Source organism: Haemorhous mexicanus, chromosome 7 (genome assembly GCF_027477595.1).
Source record: "Haemorhous mexicanus isolate bHaeMex1 chromosome 7, bHaeMex1.pri, whole genome shotgun sequence".
NCBI classification, from domain to species: Eukaryota; Metazoa; Chordata; class Aves; order Passeriformes; family Fringillidae; genus Haemorhous; species Haemorhous mexicanus.
Window position 1 is genome coordinate 22,345,653 of NC_082347.1, and position 23,695 is coordinate 22,369,347.

At 38.4% G+C, this 23,695-nt stretch overlaps 1 protein-coding gene across 5 annotated transcripts in view; it reads right to left on the reverse strand.

Moving 5' to 3' along the window:
• The window catches only part of SEC24C (SEC24 homolog C, COPII coat complex component), a 39,038-nt gene that overhangs the window by 5,919 nt on the left and 9,424 nt on the right, over positions 1-23,695 (reverse strand). For 2 of the 5 annotated variants that reach the window (XM_059851372.1, XM_059851373.1), the window contains 17 exons: positions 19,725-19,866; positions 18,692-18,870; positions 17,038-17,478; positions 15,592-15,722; positions 14,363-14,431; positions 12,530-12,641; positions 11,600-11,727; positions 8,938-9,076; positions 6,870-6,985; positions 5,473-5,597; positions 5,020-5,211; positions 3,911-4,004; positions 2,068-2,184; positions 1,421-1,591; positions 951-1,047; positions 538-683; positions 9-147 (listed from right to left, as the gene is read on the reverse strand). In XM_059851372.1, the coding sequence (XP_059707355.1) occupies positions 9-147; positions 538-683; positions 951-1,047; positions 1,421-1,591; positions 2,068-2,184; positions 3,911-4,004; positions 5,020-5,211; positions 5,473-5,597; positions 6,870-6,985; positions 8,938-9,076; positions 11,600-11,727; positions 12,530-12,641; positions 14,363-14,431; positions 15,592-15,722; positions 17,038-17,478; positions 18,692-18,870; positions 19,725-19,866 (2,538 nt within the window). The remainder of the gene's footprint in view (positions 1-8; positions 148-537; positions 684-950; positions 1,048-1,420; positions 1,592-2,067; positions 2,185-3,910; positions 4,005-5,019; positions 5,212-5,472; positions 5,598-6,869; positions 6,986-8,937; positions 9,077-11,599; positions 11,728-12,529; positions 12,642-14,362; positions 14,432-15,591; positions 15,723-17,037; positions 17,479-18,691; positions 18,871-19,724; positions 19,867-23,695) is intronic. The other 3 variants (XM_059851376.1, XM_059851375.1, XM_059851374.1) reach the window with 3 other exon arrangements.

The window sequence follows — 23,695 nt, forward strand, 5'->3', positions numbered from 1 at the left end:
ACCCTTACCATGCTTAGCCAAGTAGTTGATGAGGGTGTCAGTCTCACAGTTCCGATAGAGGTCAGCAAGCTGCGTGCAGCAGTTTAAGGAGAGATTGTGAATGCGGAGTCGTCGCTGTCCTGCACAACTTGTATACAGTAGAGCACACTGCAGGAGACAAAAATGCCAGGAGACACAGAAATGAGGTCCTGCTACAATAAGAAGGGCAAGGTTAGAATATACTTTATTAAAAGCTAGGACTCAGATGAAAAAACAAATAAGGTAACTACGTAAAAAACTTGGACAATAAGCTGGAAGTACTTGCTAAGAATCAGGGTCAGTGAAAGATAACAAGAAGCAATTTTAGCAGCTGTATTAAGGGACCTGGTCTTAGAAAACAGGACTGTGGTTTGAAGCAGTCTAGGTCACCCTCAGAACAAGTATGTTGGGAAGATATGGTAAGATGCAGAAAGAAAACAACAAACAATTCCTTGAAGAAATGTCTAATAATTCAGCTCAATTACCAACTCACTTCTTCTACAAAGCCTCCCCCCTCACCTGAAGTAGTGCACCACTATCTTCACTCAATTTATCGTCATGCTTAAATTCCACTGTTATTGTTTTATCACAGTCCAGACCTGCCATCTCTACATCAGTTGTGTTGCTCATATAGAAAGCTCCAAAAAAGTCCGTTGCTCTAATACCTAAAAGAGGGAAAAACCCAACATGAACTACCATTTTCAACAGAATACCAAGATAGCCAGCCTTTTGACCTTGACACCAAATTATCCTGACAGATTACAGCAGAGATCTTCACAGTCTCAACAAAAGTCTTAGAATTCCAAAGCTTTAGCAGAGCTTTTGGGATAGCCTAGTCACTATGTGTTTTAAATCCCAGGAAGATTTCTTTCTTCCCATGAGACATGCTTGAAGTGGCCAATTTATTAAGATTTCTTCATGCTAACACCCACCTGTGCTTGTGCGCACTCTCATTACAGCATCAAATCCCACTTCCTTCTGGACATCCTTTCTCAAGTCATTCAGGAATCTGTACTGGTCTGTCTCCAGCTAGAAGGCAAGCAGAAATTGAAGTTTCACACTTTCATAAATCAGACTGGCTTCATAAACCATAAAGTAATTTAAAACCAGATACTACCTCCATGGTCTTACTTCAAAAGTCACTGATACCAGGCTTAGTGGCCTGCTAATAAAATACTGTGCTAAGAGGTAACAGCCTAGCTCTTCCTGTTGGGTTTTGTTATTAACAGAGATGTCTGTATAAAGACACAAAGCTACCAAATAATTTTGCTGATTATCTTGAACCATTTACTTCCTAAGAAGTATTTCTTCACTATGGCTCCCACTATGAAAAAAATAACTGTCAGCTAAACAATAATTCTTACTTGGATCAGACAGCAGTCTGAGTCAATGTCACTCCTACCTGGAAATATGCATACTTATAAATAGAGCCTCCTGTCTGGTAAGGCACCACACCCAGCGTGGCCACATCCAAATACTGGTTTGGAAACAGGAATAGATCCACACAGCAGCCCTGGGCCACACAGTCCTTGGCCAAGTTGTTGTAAAAGCTCGTCTGTGGTTGAAACAAAGTCTAAGAAAGGAAATCAGAGATGACATCAGAAGTTTGTCCAGGAAAAGGAAAGTGAGATCCAGTTCATAATCCCAGTCAATACTCTAATACTTTAAGTCTGTCTTCAGGGAAAGTAGAATCATCTAAGTTCTCCCTGACTCTGCCTTTGAAGAACTGTTAATTATTATGAAAATTACTACACATTTTACTTTAATTGTAAATTCAGCACATTTACTTTAACCCAGATTTTGGTATTTTACCCTGTGTAATAATCTAGAGCTAACTCTTCTTGTTCTCAGACTAGGGCTGTCCTTATGATATCAAGTCTCCATAGCTCTGCTTGGGAACAGAAGATAAAAGTGGAATGTTAAAAGATATTAGCTGGGACAGTTACAATATGTGCTATCCTTGTAATTTTTTAAATGCTGCTCAGTTATTTTATTCCATAAAAAGCATAATATACACCCTTATGTAAAGATTATGCAAACCATTATTACCTTCTCCTTATCTGTGTTGATCAGTTTCCTATCATCCCTGTTCTTTAACTTCCCTGGAGCCTCTGCGATGGGCAGAGAGGTGTGGAAAATGAAGAGTTTCCCAGCACAGTCAGCTGCCTGCAGGAAAGTGAGTGCAATAACAGAGGTCAGAAACATTTACAAAAATTGTAAGGGAAGCAGTGATTCAAGAACAAACATTCAAGCAACCTCAACACTCTTTTCATGTCAGGGTGATTCTACAAGACACCCTGGCTCATTGTCACTTGGTTATGTGACTGGTGTACAACAGAGGGAGCACAAATTACTGGTCAGTTACAGAAGAGCAAGTTTGAGTTCTACTGGATTTGTGCTAATTCCACAGCAGGGAGAAAAGGACTTTCTCCAAGGAGACAGAGTAAGCAGGACCCATATACAAAAAGTTTTGTGCAAACATGTTGCATTGTCTTCTTCCCTGATTTGCAGTTACTGCATTTGTGGAAAAAAGTCACAGAAATGACAAAGGATTTTGTAATCTGAGCTTCAACAGATCAGTAATTTTAAATCAACACCCTATGCCAACACTAGCTAATGTTTAATAGGTTATTTTCTCTGACATATGCAGTATGTAAAAAGTCAATTAGCAATTTTTACTATTTCTTGATTGAACAATTGTAACAAAAACTGAGTTTAAGAGAGACTTTAAAGGATCATTCCCCCTGTACTCAGCATTGGTGAGGCTACACCTTGACATTTTGGGCCCTTCCCTACAAGGACACTGAGATGCTGCAGCATGTTCAGAGAAGGCTATGGAGCTGGTTCAGGGTCTGGAGCACAATTCTTGCTTGAGGAGTGAGTGAGAGAACTCAGGTTGTCCAGCCTGGACAAAAGGGAGGCTCAGGGGAGATCTTGCTCTCTACAACTACCTGAAAGGAGGTTGTAGTCAGGTGGGAGTCAGCCTCTTCTCCCATGTAATATGAGATAGGACAAGAGGAAATGGCTTCAAGTTGCAGCAGGGGAGTTTTAGATTAGATATTGGGAAAAACTTCTTCATGGAAATGGTTGTCAAGCCCTGGAACAGGCTGCCCAGGGAAGTGGTGGAGTTAGCATCCCTGGAGGATTTTGAAAGATGGGTAGAAGTGTCACTTAGGAGCATGGTTTAGTGGAGGACTTAGCAGTACTGGGTTAAAGGTTGGGCTTATCATAAAAGTCTCTTCCAACTAAAATGATTTGCTGACCAATGTGACAGACAGATAGAGCTGTGTCACCAGTTTGGGGTGAGGTCATACAGGCAATCAATTTGATCAGTAGATACAAATCAGAGCTAAACTATGCATGTAATTATGTCTGGATGAAGTACTAGAATGGAAGAACTTCAGGAAAAGTTTGCTTGGTTAGCACATTGTTGCAGGCAACTTCAACAGATGATATCCTCTCATTTTATTTAAGATTCTACCAGAGTACAGGATTAAAAAGATACCAAACCACAGAGCACCTCCATGAGACTTAACAGACTTCAGCAGCTGGCTTTTTAATGCTGGAGGGCTTCCCCCCCCCCCCCCCCCGCCCCCATAGGTTCTATGAACTGTTTAAAGCAAAACCCAGCCAAACAACTGAGAGTAAGCCATGTTCTTGCACTTTGAAAAAAATTAGTTAAAAAAGAATTGGGTGAAGAACATATAGATAGCTGCACAAAACAGAAAGGTTCATGCACTTTGAGAACGAGCAAAGTACTCCCTACATGTAGTGCATCTACTACAAGAAGCTTACAAAATCTTTAGAATTGTCTTATTAGTGAGTGTTAGCAGAATATGAACTTCAGAGTACTTGGCTGAAAACAATTTGTCATAAAAATTAATTTACTAACCTTCAGCGCCTCCAGCCCTGCTTGAATCACAGGTGCAAAAACAGTTTCTGTTTCTCTTGTGTCTGCAAACATTTCTGGAATCTGATCCAGCAAACTAGCAAAAAACAAGAAAAAAAAAAGAGCAATTCAAGATCCTATTTAATAAGAAAAGCCACATAGCTATAGTTGATAATTTATAGGATTGAGGTGGTTTAAACAGAAGTCCCTAACATGTCTATACATTTGCATAACTTTTATAGTATCTGGCATTTCATCTGTGAAAAAAATCCTGTAATGTTCTCCACTGGCTTCTCTCATCTATGTCCTCAGTGCCTTCTGAACAGCCTCAATTGATGCCAATTCCACAGCTCTTCTGTATTTCTTATCTTTTAATAAATTCCAATATACATAGACAAGTAAATTCTTAGGAAATACTAGTGATATTTGGCCTCTGTTTGCAAAACATTGTGTGTACTACTCAAAGATTAATAAGTTTAACCTACAGTTTTGTATTCAGGCTTGTTTAATGCATTAAAAGCAGGCTAGAAATTTTCTCTAAAAACATGCAATTCCAGGTCTATTTCCCAAAATGTAGTTAGCTAGACACCATAGATTAATTACAGTTCAAATACCACAGTAAACAGTTTGCCAAAACTTTGCTAACTTCCTTCTTGCCTTTCAGATTTTATCTTCTCTATCCCACTTTGTTTTCTCTACAGAACCAAAACTGGACACCCCTGTTGCCTCAGTTTGCAGTTATTTAAGCAGTTGACTTGAAGACAGTGATTCAGTATTCTTACAGCTTTCACTCTGCATCATCCTGGTTGTGTTTTGTTGTGGCTTTATTTTAGGTGGGGGTTTTTGGCTTGGATTTTGTTTGTTTTTCCTTTTTTCTCCCCAGAAATGCCCTTCTGCACTAATTCTCGTTATATGCACTTTGTGCCAAGCTGGACTATGAGCCAAATAATTCCTTAGCCCTTCATTTTCCCCATCCTACTGTGCCAGCTTAATCTCAAAAAGTATAGTAAGGTAAAGTACATGGAGTAAATTGACATGACAATTAAGCACGAAACATTTGAATCTACCAAACAAGTATTTTACTGCACACATAGTAAATCAATTGATATTACCTGGCAATAACTGTTCTGGACTCATTCACATTCACCAGAAAACCATCAAGGAGTGGCACAAACATATCTGCCACATCTGAGACCACCATCATTTGCGGCTGTGCCAGTGAGCTCTTCACGTTATAGAAATGTAAAACTTTGTTGTAGGTGACAAAGCCTACTCGAATGGCTGATTCCTCCATGTTCCCTTCCCTGTAAGAAATATACTTGCCTTCACATCCAAGAAGATAGATAAACCATTACATATAACCAACAAATTAAGGGAAAAATGAAAGGAAGTAGCATTTATTTTCAACAAGAAGGGTTTCAAAAAATATGTTCTGTTTGGCCTTTTTCTGAAGAAAAGCTTGACAGGATTATCAAGTAATTTTTAAGCTTCTAACATTTTTTAAAGAGAAAAAAATAACAGCATCCCCCATTTGCATTGACTACAGTAGTTCACAATATACCCACCTGGGCAGATAATCTAGGAGTGACTTTAATTCTTCACATATTAGCCTCACTAAGCCACTCTTCACAGCATTGTAAGACACATCAATCATAAATATGAAAGCAGGTGGACTAGGGAACTTGTTATTCTGTGGAAGAGAGGGAAGAAATCACACTATTACCGTGTAATGCAGCTCACATAATAGCTCCATAACACAGACAAATCAATGCTGGTCAAAACTTAGTTGCTTTCATGTACCTCTGTAAGCATGAGCAGCAGTTGTTTCTTAAGCTCTCTCTCTCTTAACCTTTTCCAACTAACAGACATGATGTCATACTATGTTTGAAATGGACTGGTATTAAAAGACCTAGACTGACTTTACCATTGATCAGAGAAAAACAGTTACAACTAAATACTCCATTTACATGGCTAAGCTAGATTGGAAAAGCAGACAGAGAAGATTTCTGCCAGTTCTCAAAACACTGGACCCTGACTAGACTTGTCATAGGTGATTCCATCAATACAAAGTAAAAGATTTTCCTCTCCAAGGATTACAACCTTTTCCTTCTTAAAAATCAGGCTTTCTTTGGGAATGAAAAACTTTTTAGTCAACAGTTTTCTGAAGTCTATAGGTCATACTGGAACAAGTACTCAGAACAAAAGCAAAACATAAGAACTTTCAAAAAGCTGTTAAGATCACATCTTGTTTGAGTCAAAGTTCTTCTTATGCTGTTAGAAAATAATTGGACTTTTGCTTAACTCAAAGTAAAGCAGAGGCATTAGGAGGTAACCAGTATCAACTCACAACATTTAGGTATCTATTTTCCCAGCATAATATTTCAGCAGAGATATAAGTTGCTTTAATAAATACCTTGCACATAGTTTCCCTATTCCTTAGAAGGTTAATTATTATTTAAGTCTTTAATTGAAAAGCAAACCAGCTATGAAATGTACATTTCTACACTTTTCTTGTGCTTCTAATGACTGGATTGGAAATTGAAGTTCAATAGGTAAGGTCTACCTTGTGGAACAGGTGGCACATTGCATAGTTACTATTGTACTTGCATTGAACCTCTCCTACAATTCTCTTTTCTGCCAAGGACTGCTGCACAAGAATCCCTTCTGCAGAATTCCTAAGGTAAGTGCAGCTATAGCTGCTTATATAGCTCCAGAAAAAAAATACAGAGACAGCTATTAATTGTATCATGTCATGTGTGATCAGGACCTCCATTGGTTTTGTAAGTCAGCCAACAAGCATGTTATTTTACACAATAAAGTGGGCTGGATTAATGCTGTTAATTATTTCTGCCAGCTAGAAATCAGCCCCAGACAATTAATGTCTTTCTTACTTCGAAGGAAAAAAATAAGTCTTTTTACTTTAAAGCAAAATAAATACAGCAATAAAAATGTACTACTGTACCTTGCAATAGTCAACTGTTGCTAGAAACTCGTATGACCCCAGTGATAACTCAGGTCGGTCATAGAAATCTACTCGCTTTCCAGTATGATCCAAATGTTGGAAGTAGTGAGGTGGAACTGGAAAGAAAAAAATCATTAAGCTCAGTGATATGCCCATAATATACACTGTAACTAGAGAGTCCACATGACAACAACTGTTTCTAACAAAACTCCAGGAAAATAAACTAGCACTCTGGGTTAGCACACAAGTACTAAAAATATTAATGCAATTTAAGAATATCATTAAAGCAAAACAATACAAACTTATTCCAGTTTGTCTCATGTACCAGACAGCACACAGTATAGTTATTGTTATACTTTCCTTGAATCTCCTTTCCATTTCATTTTACATTTCATATCAAGAAACATCACTAAAATACAGTTTTAAAATTATTCTGAAGGATCTAGTCCAAAGGAAAAATATAACCTTCCCATGTAAGTAGTAACAAATTACTTAAAAGAGAGTTTGAGGCAAACTACAGGCTACAGCATTACTGACTCAAGTCAGGCTTACTAAAATACTGAGCTCCTTATTTTGCTATGTAAGTTAGTTTTTCCTTCCCTTCCTGTGCTGCACAAGAGTGAAGCCTCCAGGCACTCTCGCATGCAGAGACTCCCATAATCTTTTTATCAGAATAGACAAAGTACTTCTTACAGTGGATTAAGGAGGAACAGAAGTGCAACCACACACGCAGAACCCAGTACTTTTGTGCTGGTACAAAGCACAAGAAAATAAAATGGGAGTTAAGTTAAATTTTTGCGTACAAAACTCAGCTGTAGAAACAAAGCATTTCCCTCGTGCCCCAAGAGCTACCATGACAGACACTCCCTCCTGTACTGCTCGGGTGACAAAATTTATTCCAGCTATAGTTGTCTATATAGCTCTATATAACTGTCTATACAGCCCCAGGGGAGATTAAAATGAGATTACCTGGAATGACATGATTCACCACATTTAAACTATTCTAAACTATTCTAAACATTCCAAGTTTCAAAAGTTCAAAAGAAAACAAAGTGATATCATTAAAACTTATATGTAAGCTTTTATCACTGTTGTCTCCAAGTACACATCCCATACAAATTAATTTGGTACTTGCAAAGAAGAAATACCTCACGGTATTTGCAGAGAAAACAAAAATTGTTATTAAGTTTTAGGTACAACTACATTGTATTTTCACAGTATTGCTTTCATCAGCAGTCTCTCAGCATCCCTCCCTTTTCTGTCTCAGCTCAATTGTTACAGGTACAGCCCTTCATATAGCTGCTGAGTGAGCAGGACAGGGAGTGTATGCAGGCAGAAAATCACCATACAAAATTGTTTTTTAAAGTTGGCCATTTCTAATCCCCATATTGGTTAGCACAAACAGTTGTACAGCATAACTGAGGTGGTAAGAACAGTCCATTAAAAGCCATCAGTGCTACCAAATGGAACACTGAAAACATCATCATAAGGTTTGTTATACCTTACTTTCCTCTGTACCCTCAAAACAAATCTACAAATGTCATGCTATGAGCAGCTCTTTGTGACTTCTGCTTAAAAGGAAGCATGTTTTGTACTAATTTAGAAAAGCAACTAATATTAACTGGCCTGTACGGAACACACTTATTCAGCTGTAGTAGATTTAACTGCAATATCATCTCAAAGGAGTGTTAGTGAGACAAAAAAAGGCTTTGTGAGAAAAAAATAATCCTAACACATGCTACTGACCTATATCTCAGCCTGTTAAAAACCCTGTACTTTTGAAATACCCTAAGAAAATACAACAGACTTTTAAACCACCAGGCATTATGCTCAAATACCTCATATTAAAAATTTGCTACAATACTACAATGCATAAGCACCTTTTTGAACACAATTTCAGAACTGAACACTGAACATGCCTTCCAATATTTTTTTACAAGACTAGACACATGCTAAATCACAGTATTCATTATAAATTACCATAACATGATAAAGACTTATTTGCCTACATCTTGTTCAAAGACCTTTCCAGTTGAGCCCAGAAAGGCATTTCAAGAAGAAAGCTTACCCTCAGTGACACAGCTGCAGAAACAACACTGGAACCTCCTTCCACCTTCAATGAACTGCATAAAAGGGCACATGTAAGCTTTGCACCTATTGCATCGGACAGGACCGGATTCTCCATGGTCTACCAAATAAGGAAGGGTCTGTAAAGCAAGAGAAAAAAACATGGAAAGAAAGGTCTCATGATGATGAGAAAGTCTGAAGCTTTGCATTGTGTGGTCATTGCTATCTCCCTGTACACCGCATAGGATTTACCATTCGGCAGCCATGGGAGAGAGTACAGGGGATGTGGGAAGCCTGAACAACTATTTAAGTGCTTTTCAATTCAAGCTCTAGCACAGCAGCATTTTGAGGGCTAGAGTCATTAATGGGCTATCCCACCTAGCCAGTAGCTTGTTTGAAGAACACAACCACATTGCACCACCAGATGTATCCCAAGTGAACACAAAAGACTGAAAGTGACTCTTTACCTCTTATCTCTTACCCTCGAAAAAAGCAAGTTTTTTGACAAAAGCAAAGTCAGTCATTGCATTCCATATATTACAGAATATAGAGATTTACCTCAAAAAATTCCATCTGGTAAGACTTATTTTGAACTCCATCATTAAATACATTATAACCATAAGCTCCTAGTGTATTGACCCCACTGTACAGCAAGACCTCAAAAGTGTTACATAGCGACACCATTTTTGAACTATTACTTATAATGTTCTTTTTGCTCCCAAACCAGAATAAGATGCTCGGCAACTTCTGCAGCTTCTCAACATCAGAATAAGCAGGAAGCACTTGAAAACAATTGAGACAGAACTCATGTGAGTTATAAGCTGCATTCATAGTACAAAGCACCTGTGTTTCCATACTAAGCTAAGAACTTAGCTCAAAATTTTAACTACTTGGTTTTAAATTTTCTGCCAGTAAAGGTGTCTGGTATTCATTCTCACAGTTACCCTAAATCTATGACTATGTTTAAGAGACAATATATTCATTGAGCAGAAGATGAGCAAATGCTCCAGTCACTTTCATCTTCATGCCATAGAAGTGTTATATCTTTTTATTCAATGCCACTAATCATTTAATGGCAGTACAATGGTTTTGCAGCCAGCATTTCTCATTTCCTATAGCCCAGGCTGACCTCTTCAGAGGAAACAAATTTTCAATTTTCCTGATTGGCAGGCAATGTTGGTACTGTACTTCAAGACAATTAACACAATTTTCTCTTCCTCAGCCTCTCCCTCATAACATGTAAACAAATTACGAGGGTGCTGGAAACAGGCAGCACAATACATAACTTGTCATCAATCACTTACTCCCAGAAGACAGAGATACTTCTTTCCAAAGCCTCAAGCTTGGTTTTCTGAATGGTGCATAACATCACGAAAAGGTCCTGGATCTGGCAACCAGGCTGGATTTGGCTGAATTTTTATATATCCTAAATTTATCTGAATGTTTCAGTTTCATAAAATATTATTTTCATTAAACATTTATCCTTTCTTGTATGTAAAGCTTTAGCTCTGTTTACATTCTTGTTGCTCTGAACAGTTGAGTCTTCATCTTTTGGAAGGGCCCCTCCACAGTGAGTAGGCCCTTGCCATTAAAAACTTCCAAATACTAGAAGCTGACTGGTCTCCAGGGCAATTTTCCCACCGTAGCCTTTTTTTTTTTCTGGACATCACAAGTGTTTGTTTGAAGTATAAATACACCAAGAGACCAAACAACTATTGTTTCTAAAAATGTGTAACTCTACAAGCCTCAAAGTTATCAAGTAAGACCTTATTCTCCTATGGTGGTCCTTTTAAACTTCAGACACAGATCACTTTTACCATGAACCAGTTTTTAAAATTCAAACCATAGTTTAGGGACATAAATGAAATGCAACAGGAGAAAAACACTCTTAAAAGACCAGTGGAAATTGCTTTCCTCAGCAGATGCTACACTTAGGTTTAACAGGGCACAGAACACTGCAGACTTATGTATTCAAATTTAACAAGCCTGTTTGTCTTCAGGTCACTGCTCCAAGCAGGCTAACACTACACAACAGCCAGAGTATTCAGCCTACTTTAAAAAATGTCAAACTCTGTAAAAGTCTCTGAGCTTTCACATTCTCAGCAACCAAAAAACACGAGTGGGTAAAAGGCTCAACCTTACACCTAGAAGGAAAAAAATGCTGAGAGAGAAAGGGCAGAAAAACAAATGCAGCTCAGCAGTGCTCAGTACTTAGTGTCGTGCTGTCATCTCACACAGTGCTGTGCATATATGTGCATATAAGACAGCCAAACCAGTGCTGTTCCACACATTCTCATCCAATTTCACAACCTGGCATTCTAAAGAAGACTTAATACCTATGATTAGCAACCATTTAAATACTTTAGACTAAGAAAGAAACTGAGATCAGCTGGAAGTGTACGCCTCTGTGACCACCCTAGTATTTTGGTCACTTAGTCACAGTGCTTGACAGCTACTGCAAAAAAGCTGAAATTATCATGGCAGTCAAAATACTAAATGTTTTAAACACAACATTCTTCTGCTTTACAGATATCTATCGCACACCTGCTGGAGAATCAAAGTTTACCTGGACTTCATCACCTCAACATGCCTTCTAAACATATCTGTTAAATGTTGACACCTGAGCCTGCCCATGGCACACATAACTCTAGCAGGGCTCTCACCTCCTCCGGCGGCAGAGTAGCCAGCGGCTTTATGACAGCAGCCAGGGGAACTTGGGATTGTTTGGCCATGTCAGACGTGCAGGGAATATTGTAAGATGTGCATCTGATGTAGCGGGGGCTTGCATTACCTGGGGAACAAATAAAAAAGCCCCACAAATTTCAGTACAAATTCAGTTCATATTCAAGAACAGAATAACAAAGATAACAACACAATGTAATGTAAGCCACAGACACTACGAGCATAGCTAACTAATCAGTTTTAATCTATGGAAAACTTGAATTCCCAATAAAATACCTTTTCATGATTAACTATATATAATAGACCTTAAAACAAATGAACTTGACTCCCTGTCAACCTAAAGCTATAAAAAAGCCTGTTTCATATATTCACAGATTAAAACATAATGTAGACAGAAAACTCTACTCAAACATTTCTACTGTTTCGTTTCATAATTTGGGCTGAAGAGTAAAATACTTGATTATAGAATCAGATTCTGAAGTTTCTTCTGGAACTTTAAAACTCAAAAAAAGTATCAGCAATCAAAAGATGAAATATCTTTTCTCTACAGAGCCCTCAGACCTATTTATACCCTCTTTATTTTAAAAAATACAGCTGCCAGTCCAATTCTAATGTTGCTAGTAGATTTCAGTTCTTAAATGGTTTCTATAAAGCTCTACAGAAGAGGCTTCATTTCCTGCTTTCTGATATCTCTGCTAAAGCTGGTCCTAGGTATCTGCCTTGGAAAACATCTTTTACCTGCAAATTGGTTACTAGCTACCAAACAATCAGGAGAATTTAAACTGAGATCAAATCAACACAGGACTTGAAACTAAGCTTCTGTTTGAAAAACACATGTTTCCTTTAAAGACACAGTTCTGTTACTGACTCTGTGTTTTGGTTGTTTGTTTAGGAAAAGAAAAATAGTTTACCTTGATCCTTGACCAAGAAATTTGTAGTAACAAGAGGTGGGACCTGCCCTCTCACTCCAGTGACAAATGGTTCTGACCCACGGTTATTTCTGTCATCTTCAATCACTTGAATCTGTGATGGAAAATACCATGTTATTTTGTGGAGGCTTGGTTTCAAAGTAAAATAAGTAAAATAAAAAAATCTCTAAGGCAGTAAAAAGGGGGCCTGAGGCAAACATTACTATCTCTAAAAATAGGAAGAGCAAGTAAATTTTGTCAAGCAGTCACCTCTCAGTTTGATTTGATATAGTACTTATTGACTAACAATAAATTACAAACTGCAAATAGTATTTTTCCCCAAGTATTATTCTTAGTAGCAGCATATTTTGTGTTTTAACGTCTGACCTGAACTCATAAAAGCCTAACTCAGATCAGGAAAGGAATTTTTGGTAGCATTCCCCTGTACAGTTCTAGTCAAATAAGAATTAGAAGCCTCTGTAAGCCTCAAGCTGAAGTCCTATAGGTAACGTGGCCTTTTCTTTCCATTATGGTCCCACTGTTTTCATAGTATGCCTTTACTTCTAACCACTGTAACTCTGGCCTAAAGACAGATGGCTTGCAAGCTCAGGTGGAAGTCTTCATTACTTGGGGGTGCTCAAGGGTTTGTGATTTGAATTCTGCCAGTGTGGAAAGTGAAATTTCAATACACTTGTCAATGAATTAAACTTCAAAGCCTGTAAAAACCTTAAATTTCTTGGCATTTCAAATTCTTCACAACTGCAAATTTGCTTAAGATAACGGAAATGTATTAAATAGTTTGCCTTAACTAAAATATTCACTGACCTTTGTAGCTCTACACAGATCAAACTACATTTCTTTAGCGGTGACTGAATGAAAGAATTAAACTAGCAATCATTCTTCCGCTCTTATTTTGCTATCAAACACACCTGCCTCTGCCTAGAGAAAATTCTGAGATTCAGAAGTTTGCATGGCAGAACTTCCACCCTCTCACTACAGATTACAAGCAGAGAGCCTCCCATAGCTTTAGTGACTACTCTAGAATAAATCTAGTCCCATTACATAAGTCTACAGGCTGACTGACGTTGGTGATCTCACCACTGGTACCTGTTAAATTATGACCTTTGACTACATAACGAAGAAGTGACACAGGGTAACAAAAACCCAAAAGTTTTTTTGGTCTTCCAGTCCAAAAGGTAGCTGCTTTTTTCTTTCTTTAGATAAGATTCTCCAACATAAACATTAAATTTTCAAATTCAAAATTTAATGGTTATGCATGAGCACAGATAATGAGAGAATGTTTATAGCTCCCCATGCCTCATACGACAAGATCTGTATCAGAAAGTAACATTAAAAAAACTCCAGTTCATCTGCAATTTTAGAACTCCAGAGTACTGACCCAGTACCGGTATATCAGCAAGAACAGTAATCAAATCCTGATCAAAACACAGTAGAAAACATGGCTAGAAGAGCTCATGCTGTGTGCATACTGACATGAGACACACATTGTATGAGCAATTACACAACTGGCTTACACTGAAAATGCCAGCTGGAATCTAGTGAAGGCAATAGCCTAAAGATCAGACAAAGTGAAGGGGAGACATTCTTCATGATCTGTTTCTGAAACACTGCTTTCTATTGCCTCACCATTCATCACAGTAGATTTTAAGAGCCTCATGTGGTGTAATGTTACTCATTTTGATAAGGCAAGCAGAAGACAGCAAGGAAAGGGTAAAAGATTAATGATGGAGGGTTAGCAAGGTGAAGTTCAGGTTTCAGGCATGCACAGATGGTCACCAACACACAGACTACAATTGACATATATACAGCACTTACTGGACTAGGAATTGCATCTGGGTCTATTCTGTGCCTGGGTTTCTGCTGGGGTGGCAGCTCATTAAGTTGCTTTTTTTTTTTAAATAAGAAATAAGAGTGTCAAAAAAAAAAAAAAAAAAAGAGAAAAATAAACCAAAAAGTAACAGTGTTACTTCTCTCTACCCAAACCTGTAGCACTGGAATTAGATACAATTAGATACTGGTTCATGCAACAGGACACATCAGCTTCTGCAGCATACACTGATCCCAAAACCAGCCTTGCCAGGATATTGGGCTCGGCCCTGAACACCTTGCTAATGAAGGCAGTGGCTCGCCTGCTGATTTTGGTTAGAAACTGAGGATTTATGCTTTAAGAACATGCTAACATGAAGGCAACTGACACAAGCCATTTGAGATTTCATTTAGTGGAAGAAAAGAGAGGCAGACAAGCAATTAAAGACTTGTATTCTATGAAAAAATCCAGTAGTAAGCTCTACATAAACCTGGAATCTAAATAGGTAATCTTTTTTAAATAGAAGTGAATAACATCAGTTCTGATCTAACTCAAGACTACATTATTTCATAGTTTTGAAACAGCATCAAGAGCAGTGGAAGGAACAGCACTGTAGACTAGTGGCAACAATACCACCAGGCTTAATACTACTAAAGCGTTGGTAACCATTAAATATAACTGCTTATCCTGTCTCAGAACCTCCACTCTGAAAGACAATCCCAGTTTGAGAAGTTGTCCATATTTGACTGATGTAGCATCATGACTTCATGACCCAAAAAAACCAAAACCCAGCTTTTTGACAGATTATAGGAAAAGCACTACAATCACCTCCTACTAACCATACTTCAAACACAGATCACACAATTCACAGACTGCCACCTCAAAACCCAAAATTAGTTCAACTTGGAAAGTCATTATGCAAGAATCCAGAAATGGAGAAACATGTTTAAGCAAAGCCCTCAAGGATCCTCAAAAGGTAACACAGTAGAGAAAAAGACCTGAGGAATTAGAGCAGTGATTTCCATATGCAGCGCCCTTCTTTAGTCATCAAGAAAAATACTGCCTCTGGGCTTATTCTCACAGAAGACTGAAGGTGGATAGGAAAGAGAAACATAAGCAGGAAAACAGACTGATGTTCCTTGGAATAAGAAACCTGTTTTCGGCTTCGGTCTTTGTCAGTTGTCTTATGCAAAGACACTACAGAAGAGTTGACACTGGTAAGAACAAGTAAGCTTACAGGGCTAGGAATGGAATCTGGATCCAAGCGTTTCGGTGGAGGTGGTGGTCCAGGGGGACTTCCATAATTTGGTGCTCCTGGATAGGCTCCTCCATAGTTTGGCTGGGGACCCCTCATCTGTCCAAAGGAACCTTAGCAAGAAAAGAACGTAAAAATCAAACAAATGCCTTAATACTAGGCATTTCTTCATTTGGCACTTCTCTCATTTCCTGCCACTATAAAACAAACAAACAAACAAACAAACCCCCAAGAAAATTAAACTCAAGTGCTTTTCAGTTAATTATGATTAAACATATTTATCACAGCGTTTCAGCTTGGACTGGTACATCTTTATCAACAATCCAATAAACTGATAGATACAGTCCATAAAACTAGACTTACGGAAATAGAGGCTTGAAGTCTGAACTCTATTAGCTCTACCTCAGCCCAAACCAGCATACTACTCTAAGCGGTTTTAGAGTTTGTAATCGTTGATTACAATGCACATTAAGATCACGCACTATGAATATTTACCTGCAGAACTGTCTAATGGAAAGTGCACACAGAACAGCCAAATGGACAGTGGACAACCCCCAGTTCTTCAAATTAAAGATATGCAAGGAGTTCCCTTTGGCAGTTTTGGCTTGTTTGAAATTACAGTAATAGGCTACAGTGTGATTTTCTCTTTTGTTTTGTAGCTACCTGAAGCTATTTCATATTATTTTAGACCATTCCAATCACTTATAGAGTAACAGCATGATTTAACCATTAGTATTTTTACAGTTCATAGGAATTTTAAGAGATATTTTTAAGTAATTTACCTGTCCAGCTGTGTAAAGCTGCATGGGGAATGGAATTCTCAGTCCTAACATCTGCACATGATAACTTTATCCCAGCTATCTCTAAGTGTTATTGATTAAAAACCAGCCAAAACTGGTTTTAATTCAGAAAGCTTAACTGGTCTTACTTTTAAGTACCATTTAAGATGTGCGAGCTTCTACAAGGGAGAAAAATACCATTATGCAAATTAAAGGAGAAAACATAGCAACTCCTTTTTCAACATTTAACAACTCCTTTCACATACATTGCATATGCACAGTGGCCCCAAATTTAAAAAACTATAAAACAAGGCTTTTCAGTATTTCTGATGTCTATTTTTGAACAGGTGAAGTTGCAGACATCAAATTGGAGTCCATAATATCACAAATTCTGGTAGTATTATGGCACTAAGTGCTAAACACCTTTTTGGCCAAGTAAGCTAGAAATTTTTAATTACATTATTCTGATTAAAACCTGTATTATAAAATACCTTAGAATGACACACAATATTATCTCAGACATGAGCACAGGGAAACAAGAGGGAAGTTTTAATGTGCAGCCAGGAGCCCATAAGCGACAACATGAAATCTAGTTCTCAGTTTGCAGCATACAGAGAAAACTTAAAATTCCTATCCCAGGAATACTCACCATTCTGCTGCATTTGGTATCCTGGCTGAGGAGGATGAGTGGGAGGAGGTGGTCCATGAAGACCACTCATGGGAGGCCCAGGGTGCAGCCCTGCCATAGTTGATGGAGGTGGTGGTGAGGAAACATGATTAGGCTGGGATGATGGTGGTCCAGCAACTGTCTGCCCAGGCAGTGGTGGGCCTGGCATGGCAGGTGGCCTTGGAGCACCTGTGGTAGGAGGGTAAGAGGAAGGTCCAACCCCTGTAGAAGGAGGAGGTGGGGTAAAACCAGGAACTTGAGTAGGCAGGCGCTGAGTTGATATTGTCTGACCAGGAAGCGGAGGCTGTACCAAAGGAAGACCCTGAGACACACTGGTAAGAGGGGGTCCTTGGCTCGCACTGTAAGGTGTGTAGAGACCAGATCCTGTTGCACTAAAGCTTCCTGAGACTGGAGGAACCGATGCTGGGGGACCCGGTAAGAAAAAAAAAGATATAAGATCATTTTCTTCTATCCTCAAAACAATTAAGATGCAAGAAAAACCCATCTGCTCCAGATCACCTGAGTAAATCTACCACTTTCTCATCTTCAGATGAACTCATCAGTACTAGCACAGACAAATCCTAAATGACCATTCTCCTAGATTGATCAGAGAGCTGAAATTCCTTCAGTGGATCTGAAACTCAATAGTTATTTCATTGCCTTCTCTCTCAAAGTCTGAGCTACTTATTTTACATAATCAGAATACATTTCAGGATTCAGTGCTATAAAAAAAAGGGCAAAGCCAGGAATATGCAAAACATGAACGACCTCAAGTTTATCCATAGATTTTCTGAACTAAGCTTCTGTCTTAAACTCCCCACTCAGGGGGGAGGCTGTAGATCAAGAATGGTTTTGAGCTTTGTGGTTTTAATAGCATGAAACTAGCACCATTTGTATGTAGCACTGCATTATTTCTGAGAATAATTTTTGACAAACATGTTACCAAAAGGCCAAGGAAATCTGTATCCCCTACCTACTCCTAATTTTCCTATAAAATCTGTCTTACGAGATGCTTGTTAAAAAGTACTTTAGCAAAACAATTTTTAATTAGTCAGACCAGTTTACACATAAAGACATAACTCTAGTCTTCAATTTAAAAAGTCCTGTAATCTACAGCAATGAGACTGTAGAACTAATACCATAGAAAAAAGTATCTAAATTCAGTTTCTACTGTTAATGCAGTTTCTACTGCTTAAGTGAGCGTCTTCTTAACTTCTAGCAGAACCCTATACACAGTCATTCAGAGTACTTTCAGCCCTTGTTCCTTTTCTTTTTTTTTTTTTTTTGACTGGGCTGCTGTACAACAGTGGAAAAACATGTAGACTTCCAACAGGTGACTAAGGGGTAGACTCTTCTGTGTTTCACAAGACTTACCTAGTCGAGGACCGATGTTATTACTCTCCTTTGTTATTCATGTCCAGCAGTGCCAGCACTGTCCCCTGCAATAGTCTTAGTCCTGTTTTCCCCAATTATGACCTTATTAGTTAAGAAAACTACTGTTTACTATGACAGATGTCCACACCCAGAGAATTCTCATAATCATATGGTAGTGAATAACCGACAAGAAAAAATCTTTTATGAAATTACTAGCAAAAATGAAAATCAATAGCATCCTTCAGTAGCCAGGAAACCTTACCATAGCCCAGTCCAGCTGGGGGAGGAGCAGAGGCTGCAGTACAGCCAATTGTCATCCCTGCCATGTGATTCCTGAGCTGCTGCACACTGGCTGGGGGGGGCCCATATTGCTGGAACGTAGATATCTGGCTGACAGGCGTGGGTGCTGAGCCTGGCAGAAACGGCTGAGAAGCAGGTGGCCTGAGAGGGAAGATGACAAACTGAGCTGATTCCTCATTATAGAAGAAGTTACAATTCCCTGTGCCTTTTAAAATTGTTCTAGCACATAAACACTATCTGGGTCTCAGATATTCACATGAAACACTGTAGCTCAGTTTTGGAAAAAAAATTACATATTCTGCATGTATCTGAATCCCTTTCTCCAAACAAACAAAAAAAATCAATTAGCTCAAAATACAAATTCTGTATTTTTATTAACTCCATTTCAGTTAACACAACAAATCAGAAACACTGCATAGAATCTATAGGGTGAGCAACAGTAAGGGCTGCACAGCTATGTTACAATGTTCTGTCACTCAAAACATTTGAACTCTCCAGGACTATTGCCACTTTCACCACAGAGGTGGTGGCAGTATCGTTCTGGAAAAGATGTTGAAGAGCCTTAGATGACAGTAACTCAGGGATCCATAAGGAACAGAAGAGGGCCCAAAATCAATACTAAGAAATTATTCAGTAAAGACTGACACATGCTCCAGAGATCACTTCACACTGCCAAGGAACAAATACTACAGTTGTGTGGATGCAACTCATTTTTTTAGGGGAAAATGAAAACTACAAAGAATGTCTTAGGATGAGAAGAGGTTTTCATCAGTCACTGACATCTGCTCACATCTTTTCACAACTTTTTCATCTCCAGATATACTCACTGTCTGATACCCCTGTGGCAAAACATTGCTCCAAAACAATAACAACAAAAAAAGTCAGTATCCTACAAAACCCCAAAGTATTTAGTTTTATTTAGAACTAAAAAGTCTAGACCTAGCATGAGTCTACCAAGGTGGGATTTTGTTACAATTCACTCTTCTCATATGCACCTCTGCATTGGGGCTGCTGAGGCTGGAATTCCATTTTGCACATCTCCATGTTCAAACTGACTGTATGCCACGTGGCCAGAAGGATGAGATGCTCCAGACGCTGGAGGAGGAGCTCCAGATGTTGGTGGGGCTCTTAATGAACCTACAAACATAAGGAAAAAAAATTAAAATATCACAAATAATAGAAACAAGGGCTTGAACCAACTACCATGAAAAATTCAAGTGCAGAATTGCTATAACAATACTCCACGAGCAACAAATAATTTATGCACAAATATTTTTAGCCAGTGTCCACTAGTTATTCACAAATATTTTTAGCCAGGGTCCACTAGTTACCACCTCCACACAGATCAACCAGAAAATGTGTGCTGTGGAACATCTTCAAAAGGCAACACCATCTTTTATAAAGGAAAAAAAAATATCTTGTCAGTAAGGTACTGAATCCCTTCCCCTCCATGTCCAATTATCTTTAGCTAAACCAAGAGTATTCAGTGGAATCTAATGTCCATTACAAGTCAGTCATCCCTATCTCAAAGGTAAGCAGGCTATGCAAACAGATTCCATTTTCAAAAACTACAAGACTTACTGCATTTATATATAGCACAATGGGGGCCACCACAGACCATTCTACCCAGCCTTTCAAGCTTGGAGGCTAACACAAATACTTTCCCATCTTTCAGACTGAGCTGGTTCAGTCACAGCCCAAATATATTTGCCTCAGAAACCAGTCTTTCCACAGACCACAAAATGATGGATACAATACCAGCAGACCAACTGGAGTTTTTACTTCCAAAAAAGACAATATAAACTTCACTTTAATTAAAACTATATTAACAATGCTGGTAATTAGAACAATTGACCATGCCTGTTAACCACAAAGGAACCTATTTCACATGTAGGGTATCATTAAATACAGATGACTAAAACTGCCCTGTGAGACCAAGCCCACACGTACACACTGCTGTGTCACTCTGACAGTGACTGGCATGGCAAGTTTCAAATGGATTCTGAAACCTTATTGAGAGGAATCAGGACAAAATAGGAAATAAGGGAAGCCATTTCTCAATCCTACAGTACCATTTATACCCTAAAGATAAAATATATGAGTTGAAACCTCATGCTTATCTACTACATCCAATTCTTAGCAAACCTGGGGATGAAAAGTCAAGGAAGGAATTAACTAGACCTTGTATTAATAAGTGATAATTTCTTGGGTTTCTTTATTTATTACTAAATTTCCTCCTGTTCTTCATTTTGAGACAGGACTTTATTACTCCTAGAGACATTTATTATTTTTATAAACTTTTATCTCATTATTCTCATCTTTTCTAAACTACAGTTACAGAACCTTCATCTTACTGTTCCTCTGGCTAAGCACTTCCTCATCTCCACCTATTTGTACGTTATTTCTTTTGAATTTCTTTTGTGATACCTCTCATCTATTTTCCAATGCATTTCCTTTGATAGTACATATGAACTGTTTGGTCTTCTTATCTTTTGCCTCTGAAGGCATATTTAATCCAATTTCTGGAGGGACCCTACAAACTTTTTTAAAATACATTAAGTCAAATTCCTCCCCCCCCAAATTTAACAGGCATACCATTTGACAAATATGTGCTTACTTCAGAACAAGCTTTGTAAGTATTTTTTTCTAGTTCTCATCATAAATATACTTCTATCACACTTACTACAGACTTCTCAAACAGTCACTGAAAAAGAAATCACCAGAATAGGTAGAGGTATCTAGTGGCTTATAGACTAAGATTCATTATTCTTGACAAATCCTCAAGATCTTTGTGATGTTCTTACTCATTACAGAAAAATGGGAAATGCCTGTGATTTTCCTCAAAGCCCTGAGCCTATATGGTTGTCTTCTGACACCCTTCTAAACAAATCAACACCTCCAGAAATAGCTCTTCCAAAATACCACTAGTCTGATAAAAGGAAAAATACAATATGGCTTCTTGCAGCATTTCTTACATTTCGATTGCTAGTTGCAAAAAGATATTTCCTTCTTCAAGTCACAGCTTTTGGAAAAATAATTATTCCTAACATATACTTGGATTCTAAGTCTAGCCAAGGAAGTTAAAGACTTGTTTTTTCCCCCTAAACAAAAGCACAAGTTACACAAATCGCATGACTTCCAGTAACAATCTCCTGGTAGTTTGCAGAGAATTTTCACTTCTTTGCAATGCTATAATTTTAAACTTCACCTTCCCTCTCAAGGCTGAGGCGGAATTCTTTTAAACTAAGGACTGCACCCGACAGAACCTGAATGGGTCAATTCAGGTTTTAAAATCAGACTTCAGAAAACATTAGCCACAAGTTTTATCTATGAATCTGCATGCATAAGGGATTTCTACTAGGGTTATTTCTTCATATCCTATTTATGCTTCTGGAATGCTGCCGACAAATAGATTGGGAAATGTCCCACCCACCTCTGCCTCAACAATCAGGTACCCAACCTTTGAGATAAGTATCCATATTAAATGGGAACTTGGCACAGAAGAAGCGACACCGCACAAACACTCCCACAGAAAGGACACCATTTACCTATGAAATTAGGTGCAAGAGAAGAAGTGTCAGAGTTGAGAGATACAGGAGAGCCCTTCGAAGGAAACCCCAAGGAAGGAAAGTAACCTGGAAAGACAGAATACACCAGTAAATGAAGCCTGAGAGAAAGCACTGAGAGACAGCCTTTCCAATGCTAAGAACAATCTGCAGTCCAGAAAATATCTCATACACAAAATTAATGTAATCTACCACCTTGTTCCTTAAGCTATACTCCCTCTCTTCTACCATGCACAACATATTACAAATGCAGTCTCTACATAATACAAGTATTAACATTTTCATAAGGCAAGCCTATATAAATCAATCTACAGCCTAATGGTTACTGGTATTCAGATAATTGCGTTTGCACTTTCAGCTGCATGACCTCATCTGAAGGAAACCAACAGACTGACTAAAGGACTGGGGCAAAATTGTCCTGGTTCTTTCAATATTCTCATAGCAAGAAGCAGCTACTTTCAGCTAGCACCTCAGCACTCCACTTCTGCTCCTCAAAAAGACTATCATCACTGCCATAGCATTCCCATGATTCCACTTAGTTAAGAGTCAGGGTTTGTCACATAAATCAGTAGCAAAACACTCCCTGACTAAGGATGGTACTGACTCCCAACATTTCTCCACTCAGTCCCCCAGGCAATTTTACTGTTATTTTAAAAATAAATCCCTTAGACAACTACTTTGAAATTACAGAATAAAACTGGCAGTTTTCCCTTTACTCCTCAGTGTTTCCTAAATTTCTGCCTCTGAAATTAATTCTCTCTCCTGTCTATTGTACAGCTACAATAGGTCTTGCCACAAAGACTTGCAGTAAACACAATGTTTGGAGGTGGTGGTGGAAAGGATAAGTGTCACTATTTTTACTATAACCTGTCTGCTGTCTCTGATAATGTGCTGTTCGTTTGACTCCCTCTTCCACAGGGATTTCATACTCAGCAGCCACTGACAGGTCAACCTCTGGCTGTTGTGTAAGGCTCTGAATTTTACATTTCTATCTTCTAAAGATAGCAATCCTAAACAGCAGGTCCAAAATGCACAGTGTGACAACTGAGATTTCCTTAATACAGCCTGCTAAGTCCAGGAATGATGGTTGCAGGAAAAAAGCTTGAAAAAAATCCCCACAAACTGTGGATGGCCTTTGCCTCATAATAACAATAAAGTACCTGAGATATACCACTTGAGTAGTGCAATATAGTTTTGTTGTTCAAATGAGACCACCTTGTTGCCATCAGTGTCACACCACCTTTCATTCATTACTGGCACAAAATCTGCATTTTTAATCCGCACAAGTTTATATGAATGTTATCAAGGTATCTAGGTATGTCCTTACTGAGCTGTCCCAAATTGAAAAAAGGCCAACCATAAATAATCGAGAAGAAAAAAGTTAATTCCCTTAAAAAGCA